The sequence below is a fragment of the Candida dubliniensis genome, chromosome R, assembly GCF_000026945.1.
Source record: "Candida dubliniensis CD36 chromosome R, complete sequence".
Taxonomy (NCBI): Eukaryota; Fungi; Ascomycota; class Pichiomycetes; order Serinales; family Debaryomycetaceae; genus Candida; species Candida dubliniensis.
This window is the reverse complement of record NC_012867.1, coordinates 296,344-310,973: the sequence shown is the minus strand read 5'-3', so window position 1 is coordinate 310,973 and position 14,630 is coordinate 296,344. Positions and strand designations below refer to the sequence as shown.

General features: G+C 32.2%; 4 protein-coding genes across 4 annotated transcripts; 3 read left to right on the top strand and 1 right to left on the bottom strand. All coding sequences in view use genetic code 12, as the record gives it.

Moving 5' to 3' along the window:
• Positions 1 to 411: 411 nt before the first annotated feature.
• Positions 412 to 990, top strand: CD36_26290 (phosphatidylglycerol/phosphatidylinositol transfer protein precursor, putative; the record flags this gene model as incomplete). Its single annotated transcript, XM_002421678.1, has 1 exon — positions 412 to 990. The coding sequence occupies one exon, from the start codon at positions 412 to 414 to the stop codon at positions 988 to 990; it is 579 nt and encodes a 192-aa protein (XP_002421723.1).
• Positions 991 to 1,668: 678 nt separating this feature from the next.
• Positions 1,669 to 3,141, top strand: CD36_26280 (iron transporter, putative; the record flags this gene model as incomplete). The annotated part of the gene is made up of 1 exon (XM_002421677.1): positions 1,669 to 3,141. The coding sequence occupies one exon, from the start codon at positions 1,669 to 1,671 to the stop codon at positions 3,139 to 3,141; it is 1,473 nt and encodes a 490-aa protein (XP_002421722.1).
• A 318-nt stretch (positions 3,142 to 3,459) lies between these two features.
• Positions 3,460 to 5,550, bottom strand: CD36_26270 (endosomal transmembrane protein, putative; the record flags this gene model as incomplete). Its single annotated transcript, XM_002421676.1, has 1 exon — positions 3,460 to 5,550. The coding sequence occupies one exon, from the start codon at positions 5,548 to 5,550 to the stop codon at positions 3,460 to 3,462; it is 2,091 nt and encodes a 696-aa protein (XP_002421721.1).
• A 5,095-nt stretch (positions 5,551 to 10,645) lies between these two features.
• CD36_26250 (protein Beb1, putative) lies at positions 10,646 to 13,981 on the top strand (the record flags this gene model as incomplete). Its single annotated transcript, XM_002421675.1, has 1 exon — positions 10,646 to 13,981. One exon carries the CDS (start codon positions 10,646 to 10,648, stop codon positions 13,979 to 13,981), a length of 3,336 nt encoding a protein of 1,111 aa, XP_002421720.1.
• Between the last annotated feature and the right edge of the window lie 649 nt (positions 13,982 to 14,630).

Below are 14,630 nucleotides of genomic sequence, written 5' to 3'. Positions count from 1 at the left end.
ATGTAGGTCGTTAAAGCCGTACTGAATTGATGATTGACTCTTGTGGTGTTTATCGATTTGTTACTACGTGTGATTGCTATCTGGTGGATTAGTCTGTCCCCCCCCTCCCTTCCCTCCTCACACTAACAAAGAGTATTATTATTCAACCACAATGATAATAATAATAAATTAGTTAATGTAACCATTTGTTAATAGTCTATTTTTTTTTCTTGTTGTTGTTGTTGTATCTATTGACATTCTAATAATCAATTTTCTTATCTTCTTCTACTTTACTTGAAACGGGGAAAAAAAAAAAAGAATCCTAACCTCTTTCAATACAGAAATTCTTCTTTCTTTTTATATTTTCTTTATTACCCGCTGTAGTGGTTTTTGTTTAATAACACTGTAGCAACTAACTTTCTTCATTAAATCATGGTTTCATTCAAGAACTTAGCAATTGTTACCCTTGTTGTAACAACCTCGTCAGTTGAAGGTATATCATTCTCCAATATTTATTTAAACAAGGCCATCACTATTTTCAAAAACCCCACTTCATTAATCCCATCATTTTCAAATTCTAAATTAATTAATTTCCAAGATACTAAACCAATTCCTGGTGATTCTCCAATTGAAGTATGTGATGCCACTGAAAAACAATTGTTACATTTAGATGAAGTTATTCTTACTCCAAATCCACCAGTTGCTGGTCAAAATTTGACATTTACCGCGGTTGGTACTCTTGATGAAACCATTGAAGAAGGCGCATATGTTGAAGTTGAAGTTAGATATGGTTTTATTAAATTGATTCATCAAACTTATGATTTATGTGAAGAGATTGTCAAAGTTGATTTACAATGTCCAATTCAACTGGGGAAACAAACCATTACTAAAAATGTTGAAATTCCTGAAGAAGTTCCACCAGGTAAATATTTGGTTGTTGCTAGAGCTTATACCAAAGATGATGAATATATCACTTGTTTAACCGCTACAATTATATTCCCTGTCCAATAAGAAGGGTAATATATTTGTTACTATACAAACCTAGATTAACATTACTAGAGAAAAAAAGAAAAAAGAAAAAAAAAAGATTAAAAGTTAGAATTGATCTTGATGATGATTAGGTAAGAGGGTTGAATTGGCTTTTAGTTGATAGGTGCTTAGAGAGAGCTAAATAGATGCTTGACTATTCATGGTAGTCTTTTACAACCATTGTGTGGTGGCTTCACTATTTCTACTTTTTTTTTTTGGTTTACTTTACGGCTAGCTACTACTGTTGGCAATATTATTATTATCATCATAGATTAAAGTTATTTTATTATTAATATTAGATTTGTTTGTTTTGTTTTCTTATTATTACTCTGTATAATGTAGTGTGATCTTTGTTAATTTTGTATAGCTGTGATAAAGTTAGAAGACCAACGGAAGGGGGTTTATTATATGCTTAAATTTCTTACCTCTATTACAAGAATGGAGAGGTATGTATTTGGGAAGGGTGGCTACAGATTGACTATGGCAAATGTTGTATGGAAAGACATTACTTGAATCACTGATATTCTGTTGAAGTAGTGTATGTAGAGAGAAAAAAAAATTTCATCATGATCTTACTCCGCTACCCTTGCCTATTTCTTTTCAATCTTATTCATATATCACTAATAGAACTAGTTTCTGTGAATGACGTTATAAGTAATAATGATTAAATTTGAAGATTATTTTTCTATTCAAATATTTTTCATTATATTACGAGAAACTTTAGAGACAGCAATAATTATATCTGTCTTATTATCTTTTATCAATCAACGATCTCATAAACAACATCATCAAGAAGAGGAAAGTTTATCTGCAAATAATGAAAATACTACTCGTCCTATATCTACGGATCCTGGAAGTGGTGATATTAATCGTAAATTGAAATTTCAAGTTTGGATAGGAGCAATATTAGGATTAATTATTTGTTTTATAATTGGGATAATTTTTGTTTTAATATTTTATTTTGTTGGACAAGATTATTGGTCATATACTGAAAGAGTATGGGAAGGAGTATTTTCAATTTTATCAAGTGTAATAATTACTATTATGGGGATTGGATTATTAAGAATTAATAAAGTGATGAAATTGAAATGGTGGATAAAATTGGGTGATGCCTATAATTATAATGGACAGCAACAACAACAACAACAACAACAACAACAACAACAACAAGAAGAGGAGGAGGAAATTGCTGCTTTGACTGATAATGATATTTTATTTGGTAGTAATGGCAATGGTGAAGAAGATGAAGATAGGTTGAATTATGGAGGAACTCGATCAAGTTCTGAATCGAATGAAATTATTACCAATAGTAATAGTAATGGTTCTAGTGGTAGTTCTAATCCTGGAATTTTGAATAATGATAATGAAGAAAGTATACCTTTAACAGTATCTTCTAATTTCACTCCTTCCAACAATAAACATAAATCAATCCCTAAAAAGTCTAAACATCCGCATCGTCAATCATTTAATAAGAAATATTTTTTGGCAATATTACCTTTAGTCACTACATTAAGAGAAGGTTTAGAAGCAGTAGTTTTCATTGGTGGAAGTGCTATGAGTTCATCACCAAATTCTATTCCATTATCTGTCATATGCGGGATTTCTATGGGGTCAATTATTGGTTATTTCTTATATCAAGGAGGTAATAAATTATCATTACAATATTTTTTAATTTTTTCTACATGTTTTCTTTATATTGTTAGTGCAGGATTAATGAGTCGAGGAATTTGGTTTTTAGAATTAGAACAATTTGTTAGACAATGTAATGGATTAGATATTAGTGAAACTGGTAGTGGACCTGGTTCATATGATATTGCTAAAAGTGTTTGGCATGTGAATTGTTGTAATGGATTAACTGATGGTTGGTGGATGGTTTTCAATGCAATTTTCGGTTGGACAAATTCAGCAACTTATGGTAGTGTTTTAAGTTATATGATTTATTGGGGGGTGGTTATTATTTGGTTAAAAATTAAATTATATGAAGAACGTCATGGTATATTACCTTTGGTACCATTGAAATGGCAATTGAAAAGAATTAAGAAAAGAATTAGATTATATGAATTAAGAAAAAATCACGAACAGGAACAACAACAAAGATCAATTGAAAATGATAGGACTGCTTTATCGGCTTAGAACAATAAAAACTATAAGGAGATACTGATTGTGATAATTAAGTGAAAAGAAAGATTTAGAATTATACAAGTACATTATTAAATAGAACCGATTAAAAAAATAAATATTGACATTTTGCATATATTCCAAACATCAAATTTTAGCAGTTAAATATACTCTTGATGGGGAGTAGGTTATATAATATTGTAAATCTCTCTTTGTTTAGTATTGTTTCAAACACTCTTTTATGTTACACGATTAATACTTTATATATATATATACATATATATATATATATTAACAAATACTATCTAGTAATACAAAATTCTATTCTATTTTTCAATCAACTTTTATTGCTCCATAAATTTTTCTAATGAAAATCAATCCAGTTAATACACTAACGGATCCTGAAGCTATACCAATCATTAATGAAGCTAATGCCATATAAACAAAATATAATAATCCACTAACAAAATCATCAACATTTAAAATTTTAATAAAATAATAAATTGAATAACCATAAATATACCAACCAATACTTGAACCAACTTGAAATGATAACCATATCCAATTAGGATCATTATAAACCACTAATGAAATATAAATGGCCACTATAGTAGATTCAATAATGATAATAAATAACATTAATGTCGTAACAAATAAAAACCCATACATATAATAAAATGTAGTTTTTTCTAACCAAACGGAATTGAAAATAAATAATAATTCAACATAAACTATACCAAAAGGTATTAATCCATAAACTAATATTGTTTTACTATAACTTAATATTTTTGATAATATTGAAGATTTGCTATTAGTGGCACTGGAATTGTATTCCCCATGATTTAATAGTGATTTTTCATATAAGGGACTTTGTGGAGGAGGAGTTTTCGATGTTAAAAGAAATCTATCAAATTTGTGATAATAATTAGCATAATAACCACCAATTATACCTAATGGACATTGGATCAATATAAATATTAATAAAAATACCACAATGGTTCCAAATGGTAAAGCTGCTGAAGATTCTTTAGCCCATACAAAAAAATTAAGTATAAATATAATTAGGAATAAAAATGCTGGTAATGCAGCACTAAATAAAAGGGATAATTTAATTATTGTCAATTGATTATAAGGTTGATTTAAATTATCATAATGCAAATATTTATGTAATAATATTCCAAAATATGACGATATTGATCCCAGTACACTAATACAAAATATTGAAAGGCTGAAAAATGCTCCTTGATGACTATTAAAGAAATTATTTTTAATTCCAATTGAATTTATCATTAATATACTAATTACTCCCATGGCAGCAATCACCATTTGAATACCTGCTGATACTAATGTGGTTAAAAATATTGGATAATGAGGAATTTGATTGACTTCATTAATTAAATTCTTCCAACCAGATCCAATGTTTTTAATCGCTGATGATGAGTCACCACCATCTATATCCATAGGAATATCATTTGTCAAAGGTAATACAGTACCACTATTGGTGTTATCACTTTTCCCACTTCCACCATTGGCAATATCTTTTTTCAAAACTTTGATTAAAACAATCATAACAATCAAAGATGCTAAAAAAATAAGAATAATGGAATTTATAAATGATATCCAATGAATATGAACATGAGTACCATTAGTTTCATTTTCATAATATAATTCCCAACGAGAATCATAATCAATAGAATTATCTTCTCGCCAATAAACCGAATAAGTATAAGCAATTTTCGTTTTACTTTCAATCAATTGATTTTTATCATCAACAGAATAATATAAAGGGAAATTTTCATAATTTTTCAGGGATCCAGGACATTGCTCATCAATTACACTTTTCGGATAAACTTCAAACCCAACAATAGTATATCTATTGTTATTTTCTTTCTGTCGATGATATCTAATCACTAACATAACATGATTATAGATATAACTCATTCCATCATCATGATTAACAAATCCCAAGGGGAATCCTGCTGCATAATATTTATTTCGATGATTATTTGATTCAAAAGTTGTGGCACCAGGTAATCCATCAACTGTCCAATGAGCAACATAACCTTCTTTAATTAGATCAGATGCACGTTTAATTGAATTGGTTGAAAGTACCATATCACATAATCGATTACAAGGAACATCAATTCCAAATTGTAATTGATATCCACTTTGCCAAATTCTATCACCTTTAAGTAATTCTCCTAATGATAAATGAACCGGTTTAGCACCATTAATTGGTGGACAAACAAATGGTAAACTCTGATAAGCAAATGGTAATTGAGTAGTATCAGATTCTATTTTATTGACTAATAAATCAACTTTATCTCCATGTTTATAATATGTGGGTCCCAATCCAAAATCAAATGCTAGAATGGATGTTATGAATAAATTGAAAATATACCAACGTGATATTAGATTCAACATTTGTTTTTTTTTTTTTTTTTTTTGAATGGTATTTGTATATATGTGCCAACAATGGGAGGGGGAGAAGGAGTGGTTTCTTCAAATGAGGTTTCGTTCAATATTCAAAGGTTTTCCCTATTGTTAATTGATTTTGATTCCTGTTTATAATGTGATCCAGGGTATAATAACAACAAACTAAGTTGTTTTCAAGAAGATATATCTGTTGATTTGGAATGAATAGAGGAAAAATAAAGGTTAAGTTGAATGAATTTTTTTTGTGGAAAATTTTTACACTTATTACACACACACACACACACACACACCCTCTCTTCTTTTTTTTTTTTTTTTCCTTTATGGGTACGATTTGAAGGGAAACAAAGAAAAACAAAATAAAGGGCGAAGGAGGAAGAGATGAACTTGATTTGATATTATTCAAATTAAAGATAATGTTGAATTTTGGTTTTTCAAATACAAAATGAATGAATGAAAAGTATCAAATATGGTTTAGAAAAGAACGAATGGAAGTAGAAGTTGTTGTTTTTTACCCACTTCTTTCTTCTTCAGTTTGTGTGTTTTCTAATATGTTGATTTCTTTCTATTTTAGATTGTGTATTGAAAATTAGTTTCAAGTAGTAGTTTTAAAGGCGGGCATAAACTTTTACTTTACATATGTACACCATCACCAATCAAGCATGTGCCAATGTATATGTTCTAATTGCTTAAAGATTCTAGATTCATTAGAGATCTTTTTCTTATTGCCTCGTTCCTCCTCCTTCTCTCCCTCCCCTTCTTTTGTTCCACAAGATACTACTGCTGGCACCACCATCTTGATCTCGTTCCACAAACGTCGCGTTCTCGCTTGACAGAGTTCGCATGCACGTATCGCCACACTAAAAATATTTTTAGAAGTGTGGGAATGTGGGCTTGTGGGCGTGTTTGTGCGTGTCAAATCTTTTCTTTCTCGCTCTCTCGTTCGCCTAATACAGTTGATTTTGGCGTGGCAATGTTTCTTAACCTTTTGCGCAATTATCACACACAAAAACGCGAAATCAATACCACCACCACCACAAGCCAAGAATCATGCAATGATCAACAGATGCAATAGATACATGCAAGGCATACATTAGTAGAGAGTACTGTTTGTCCAGCATTTAGAAAGGAGATGGTTAACAGGGAAAGACTTTGTTGTTCACCTTGTCAGTATTTATTAATTATTCACACTATAATGAACCCATTAGAGGCAGGTAATTTGTTGTTTTTAGAGACAATAAGAAAACCCGTATCATTTTTATATGTTCAGGAATGTTTTGACTTTGGAATTATAGTTATTACTATTTATTTTAGAATCAAATCTGTTATAGTAGTAATCGGATCTATTTTATTTGTATTTGTCTCTTTTTCGCACCCAAATTTGAGGAAATTTTTTTCTTTCTTTTAGTTATAAAGTCTTTGCTATTAACAAAGATCTTGACCATCAAATCTTTCTTTCTATAAATTAAATCCTAAATTAACAAATATAATATTTATGTTTCCTTATTTCAAATCGCAAAACTTAATATTAAAGAGTAGGCATTGTAAAAACTCCAAACATGCACTTTTATATCACTAAATCATTACTCTTGCCTCATTCAAATCACCATAGAATTATGACTTCCTATTCTCTAGTTTGGTGTATTATCAACTCGGGCACTATTTGGTCTCTTTGGATGTCCTGGTTTTACTGGTTCTGGAATTGGACTTGGAAATTCTGGTGTTGGTGAACCAGGTTTTGGTCTTGGGATAGGAGCAAAAAATGGCATTTTCTTTTTTGAAATTAAACCCCGGTTGTTGCTGTTATTGTTGTTGTTGTTGTTGTTCTGATCATTTTCATAATGACTAATGAAATAAGGAATATCAATTGTATAATCAATCATTTATCGTTTTATATACCCTGGTAATTATCGATACATATAAATAATAATAGAATCATCATTTTAAACAAATTCAATATTTAAAAAAAAGAACATTGATCAATTCATTATGTTTAAATAGTTTTTGTGGAGAAACAGAATGATGATAGGTGTACACTACCTCACTCACTAAACTCGTAAAAGGTAGACATTAAAAAGGGGAATGGAAATAAACTATATTAGCAGGAGCACCACCAGGAGGCGGAGGTGGAGGAGATGACAAAAAGAGAAGTGACATCAATGTTTAAACTATAATTAATGTTGTGGTAAGTAATAATCTCTCTTTGTTCTTGGCATTATCATTACAAATTAGAATCGTAGTATTATTTTTCAAACTGCTACTATTGATGATATGTGGGGGGGGGGGAATAGATAGACGTAACAACGTCATTATTATTTGTTGAAAAAATAAAACGAGGGGGGTGGACCTTATATGTGTGAGATAAATAACAAACCCCCCTATTGTTTGTCAAATATTTGATGTGTTTTATATTCGTATTTGGTTAAATTTACGAAAAATAAAAGACCCAACAAAAAGAAGTGTATCTTAAAATTAGTCTCCACTACCTTATTCTGTGAACAATTGATCTAGATTGGATTTGAAAAGAAAAGTAAAAAATGATAATAAACGTGCATGGTTTGTTAATTTTGCAGTCACGTGGTCACAATCTTTAGTTAGGTTTGTTTATTTCTACCTTTCTCCCTGGATATCATCAATAGTTAATTGGGCATGAAGTGATGAATTTAGGGATAGCTCAACTTAATAGTCTTTGCTTTTTGTAGCCGCAACAATCTATATTACAAGTGTCAAATTAGTGTAACCAAAAAGGAACAAATTACAACACATGATAGCAGATCAGTAAACCTTTACGAAACTATTACTATTGTATTTGAAAAGATGTTGTGTTTATTAAATCATGTGCATAATGTGAAAGGAGAAAGGGAGAGAAAGAAGAGGGGAGGGATTTGATTTGATTGGATAGTAAACTAAATTAGTTATTGTTGCTTGACAATAAATGTTATTGTTAGTTTTCGTCTAATAATAACAACCGTTAGTAAATAGTGGATTACGAAGGGCAACGGATAATAAGAAACTATCTCAGCCTCCCCTCCTCCTATTTTAGTTATTTGTATGCTTTGCCTTCTCAATAGAAGGATAAATTAAAGAAAAATATATTGTTTCTACACAACAACAATTTTTTATTGTTGAAAAATTTCTTCTTCCCGAATGAATAAGGGACGACCATGAGTTTTTCTCAAAATATAGGATATTATTGTGAGTATTACAACTAGTAGTCCAACCTGTTGCTAATGCTACTTCCGATCCAGGCACAGTGAGTACCTAAGTGGCTACAAAAACTCACACATACCATAATCAAGTACAAATTTTGACGTTGATCATTTAATGTAATGGATTTGTGTTGGTTTAGATGTTTCAGGTTTTTGGGATGTACACACTACAGACTGATCGTCTAACGAGAAATGTAAAGCAAAATAATTACACTCTTTTTTACACAAATAAATTTATCCAATGATTATCCATCTGGTTTTTGTTATTGTTGTTGTTGTTGTTGTTGTTGTTGTTATTTTGCCCCTGACATATTGTCATACTTGTCCATAATTAAAGGGTCTTTTTTTTTTTCATAACCAGCACCATTATGCTTGTTTCATCGCGTCACTTTTCACCTTGACTTTTTTCTCCAACACCTACATAACCTACCACCAGCATTTGTTTCGTATTCTTTTCATTCACTGTCAAATACAATTCAATAAATGAAAACTGAAACTAGATTGGTAATTATAGTCAACTCGAAAGTGTAGTATCGTGTTGGTTTAGTTGTACAAGATTATAGTGTAAAGTATACCAAAAAGGGGAAGTACTTCTAGATTCGGTAATAGTTCCAGTAAAATTGAATGTTTAAATATTGGGCTAAATAAACGGGCACAAAAATCAAGAAAACCCTTAAGTATATTTCATAGTTAACCTACTAATAGTACTTATACTCAATTAACAAGTCGTATTGGGTACCGCACTTAAAGTACTACCATAGCTTATGATACTTCAAAGGGAATATAATTGGTTACGTTTTTACAGTTTACGGTTTTCTTTTAGGGTTTAGGATTTTATTTTTGTGATAGTTTACACGCATCGTATTTTTTTCTTTTTTCTCTATTTTCTCGTTTTCGTTTCTTCTCCACCAGCATTTATTCAAATGATATTTCCCTCAAGGATTATTAGCCAAAAGATTAATATATTTGAATCTAATGTAATATGCTCACATGAAATGACAGCATACTTTTTATACAGATAATGAAAGCTAAAGCAAAAAGATTAGAAAGTTGTAGAAAATACTTGTGTGATTCTGCTCTTGCCGTACCTTGTTTGTGTGATTCAGTGTGGTTTGATTTTTTTTTTTCCAATTGACCACACGATTGTACATTAACTCCTAAAGCAAACCCCACAAAGATTATAATACAACCACTTTGTTTTACCCAGCCAAGTGTTTTATTAGTTAGTTAATCAAATTAGCTCCAAGGTCTTTGGATTTCACATTAATCTTTTGATTGTGTAGCTTACTGTCTTTATTGTCTTGTTGTTGCTGTTGTTGTTGTTTCGGCCTTGCCCTGAAATCTTTGCGACATCAAAATTGTATGAATACAACCTTAAAACAATACACATTATTAATAATCGGCATCTGGGACACGCACGCACACACACACACACACAAAAGAAACAACAACAACAACAACAATTCAAACGCAAACCAAAAAAAAAAAATTTAAAACTAAAAACAAAAAAAAAAAAAAAAAAAAAGAAAAATCCTTCTTTAACTAACAAACTTATTTCTCATAACTACCACTTTTATATTCAACTATTTATAATCCATCTTCCAATAATATATCATCACAGTCAACTGTTGTATTCAAGTAACTGTTCAAAGTATAGTATTACATTCATTTAGATTTACTTTCCCCCCTCCTTTCCTTACCCCCGTTCTTCACATTTGTTTATTTTCTTAATTCTTTTTTCCATCTGTTGGGGGTGTTATATTTTTTTCTTTATTCATTAGACTTCATAACAAAATAACTACCACACCTTATTAATTAACAAAGTCCCAATATACTTTTTTTCCAATTATCCTTAACAAACAAACTAACAATACAATATGGATGGTGGCGATACCTATATATGTATAAAACAATTTAATGCCAGATTAGGTGACGAGTTGAGTCTTAAAATTGGCGACAAAATTCAAGTTTTGGCCGACGATAGAGAATACAATGATGGCTGGTACATGGGCAAAAACTTGTTGACTGGAGAAGCAGGCTTGTATCCAAAAACATTTACGCAATTAATAACCAACAATGATAGCAAAACACTTCTTAGATCGAGATCAAGAAGAATGATGGCTCCTAAAAGTTCCGACCAAGAAAATAATCCAAAAGACTCAACCACTCCAGTAGTATCAAGTAACCTCAATCCCAACACAACTTCAAAGTACCCAACGTCGTCAGAAGCTTCTAATTTAGCAGAACCAATGTCCCAGTTAAATATAAACAAAGATTCACAATCTTCTCAATATACTGGGTCTCATTTAAACAACCAAATCGATAGAGCATTACAAGAGCTTCAAGGGTCCAATGCTGACTTGGGCAAGTCTGGTAATAGTATTACTGACAACAGTAATAACGGTACCACTAACAATAATTATAAACAACCACTGTTAATTTCGAAGAAATCAAATGATAGTCTGTCTAGTCAATACCAATCTCAACAACCAAAACAACTGAGTGGCGATAAATCTCGACAATCATTAACTGAAGATTTGGACCCTTTAAAGGCATATACTTGGACGCCAAAGCAGGTTTCTTCTTATTTTGCCTTGGTTTTAGGATTTGATATGGATGTGGCTGGGAAATTTGCTCAGCACAAAATTACTGGGGAAATATTGTTTGAATTAGACTTGAATCTTTTGAAAGAATTAGATATTGATTCATTTGGTACCAGGTTTCAATTATACAAGGAAATTGGAAAATTAAAGGAATTGAATACCAAAGGAGTTAAAGATAAACAAGTGAGAACAGATTCCCTGTCTACTGGATCAACTGGCAAGAATGATACAACCTCATCAGCACTAAACTCTCCACCAACTGCTTCCACAACTTTACACGACGCCGAACCTCACATGGATGATAATGATATGTTAAATAACACTGGCAAACAGCAAACACAACTAATGCCGTCTGCTGTTTTGACCAATACGTCTGACTACAATAATAGCCAACAAAGAAGTAGCTCGCACCATCATCAGAGAAAAAGATCACTGTCGGTGGATGTTGCCCCACAACAATACTTGGCTTCTGATTCTACATTTATGTCACCTAGAAGAGCCCCTCAACCACCATCTGGTGGTAGTCCAATTGATACAAGTTATAAATTTGGTGCTGGAAGTGAATATGACAGACCACCTTCACACTATGGCATGTACATGACCCGTACCAATGCTTCAAGTCATGCCTTGGGAAGTACATCTCCTGGAATTAATTCACGACCAGCTTCATCGATTTATGATCTGTTTTCCAACCATAATAGAAATGGATCATCAGCTTCCAAACACCATCACAAGAGAAATTCATCGGTAACAAACAATAATAACAACAACAGTAAGCATCACCACAGACGTCATTCTTCGGTATTCTCATACCTCTCGTCTGGTAATGATGATTCAACAAAACCAACACCAAAATTATTGAGTAACAAGTTTCAAAGTAACAATTTGTACAAGGGTGATGAAGGTCATGGAGATCTCACGTCTTCAAGCAATAACAATAAACTAGTGTCGCCAGCACAGATTAAACGTGAAACTATGAGTGGTCAATCTTCTCCTCGTGATTCAGGCTCAAAGTCGAAAAGAAAGTCACAAATTTTTGATTTGTCTAATTCACCAGTTGATATTGATGATGCCAAGTTTTCTCCAAAGAAACTGAATTCAGTATCGGTTCGTACCAAATCAATGGATGCTATTAGTGGTGGAGACGATAGACGAGTCGCTAGTGATTCCACGGGCTTGAGTCAATCAAAACCCAATAATTCATCAAGACTTAAAGGTATTCGTGCTACTTCCACTCAAAGTTTCCGAAGTTTAACAGGGTCGAAAAAACTGAAAACATCGGCATTTCAAGAAGGTATACGTGAAATTACTCCCGATGAAGCAATAAAAAGTGCCAACTACAGCGGATATATGTCGAAACGTTCCAATAACAATTTAGCTTGGAGAACAAGATATTTCACATTACATGGTACTAGATTGTCGTATTTCCAATCTTTGAAAGATAAAAAGGAAAAAGGTTTAATTGATATTACTGCTCACAAAGTGATACCTATAGACAGTGCTAGTGACGATACTGATAAGGCTGATAGATATGCTGCCATGTATGCCTCGACGACATTTGCTGGTAATTATTGCTTCAAGTTGGTTCCGCCAGCTCCTGGATTTAAGAAAGGATTGACGTTTACGCAGCCAAAGACTCATTATTTTGCTGTTGAGACCGAGGAAGAAATGAGAGGTTGGGTGAAGGCATTAATGCAAGCCACTATAGATATTGACGATTCTGTTCCTGTTGTAAGCAGTTGTTCAACGCCAACAGTCAGTTTGAATAAAGCTCAAGAATTATTAGCAAAAGCTAGAGAAGACACCAAGTTAAGAGATGAACAACTAAAAGCTAATGGCTATATTAGAAGTTTAGAAGATATTAACGATAATTCGTTTCTGGCATCCTTAGATTATCCCGATCTTACTGGGGAAAACGCCTTTGATAATACTTCACCAGCAGCAACGTCAGCACCTAAATTGACTCTTGATACTAATTTCAATAGGAAAAGTTCAGGGACTTTAGGGACAACAGGGACTACTGGTACTCTAGGAACAGCAGGCACAGTTCCAACAACGCCACAACTTCCGCGATCTTCGAGCCAAAGTGGTGGGTTTGCATCACCGTATTTGTTAGCTTCTGGGTTATTATCACCCAAATCTGGAGGTGCGGGACCGGCAATGGGGTCATCATCCTCCCCAATTAATGAAAATGGAACATCAACTATGTCAAATTCAGAATATTTTGGTGATACCGGCTATCAAACGTACAAAACTTTAAAACCACCATCCCGACAGAATTCTCAATATGCAAGTATCACCAGTACTGGTGGCAGTATTGGGTTTGGGTACGGGTCGAATAACGGTGGTGTAGTAGGAGGATTATCAACCACTCCATATTCTGCTGGCTCTGGATCAACAACAAGTTCAATGAATTATAATAATAATGTTAATAGTCCGACTAATGAATTTAGATCTTCAAGGGATTTGAAATCGACGTCGTCGCCAGCAACAGGAACGTCCTCAATGTCAGGAAAGAAAACACAATCGCGTCGAACATCAGATAAAATGATGGGGTTTTCAAGTGATGCTTCTGGTAGTCATAGTTTTGTTATTAAACCGAAAAAATAGTTACAAAAAAAGGAAAAAAAAAAAAAGGAAAGAGCTATATATATATCTACAAATAAAATCTAATAATTAATTTTATATAATTAAATAAATGACCTCAATTATATTGCTTTAATATAAATGAAAGTGTTGTTTGGTAGAAGTAGGACCGATTGCATTGACAAGTTTATTGTTCGGTTAATAGATTAGTTGTTTCCTCGTGAAAAGTCCCTATGAGATTCGATATATTGCATATCATAATAAAAGACCTAGAAGAGATTTTAGGTAGCAAAGTCGTCCTGTTTACCAATGATATATATACACATAGCTAAGCACATTGGTTTTATTGTGTGATCTCAAAGATTTTCTGTTTCGTTGAAATGTTGAACAATTGAGCAATTTCAAACATATCTTCAGTATTGTGTAACGATTTCCCTTTTGTTAGCAGTTAATAAACCTCATAGAGTATATTACACACTATGCCTAATAATATTAGGTCTTTGTTGAATCTCGTCTCGTTGATATTCAGAGAAACTTCTTCTGTATGAATTTATGTCGTGATTACTTTTGTTGTCGCCGCGTCCCCCAACCGTGAATACGGCGAGTCAGCCGGTTTTTCTCTTCTCGTTCAAACAGTGGTTAGAACGGAAAAATATTTAAAAGGATAAAAACT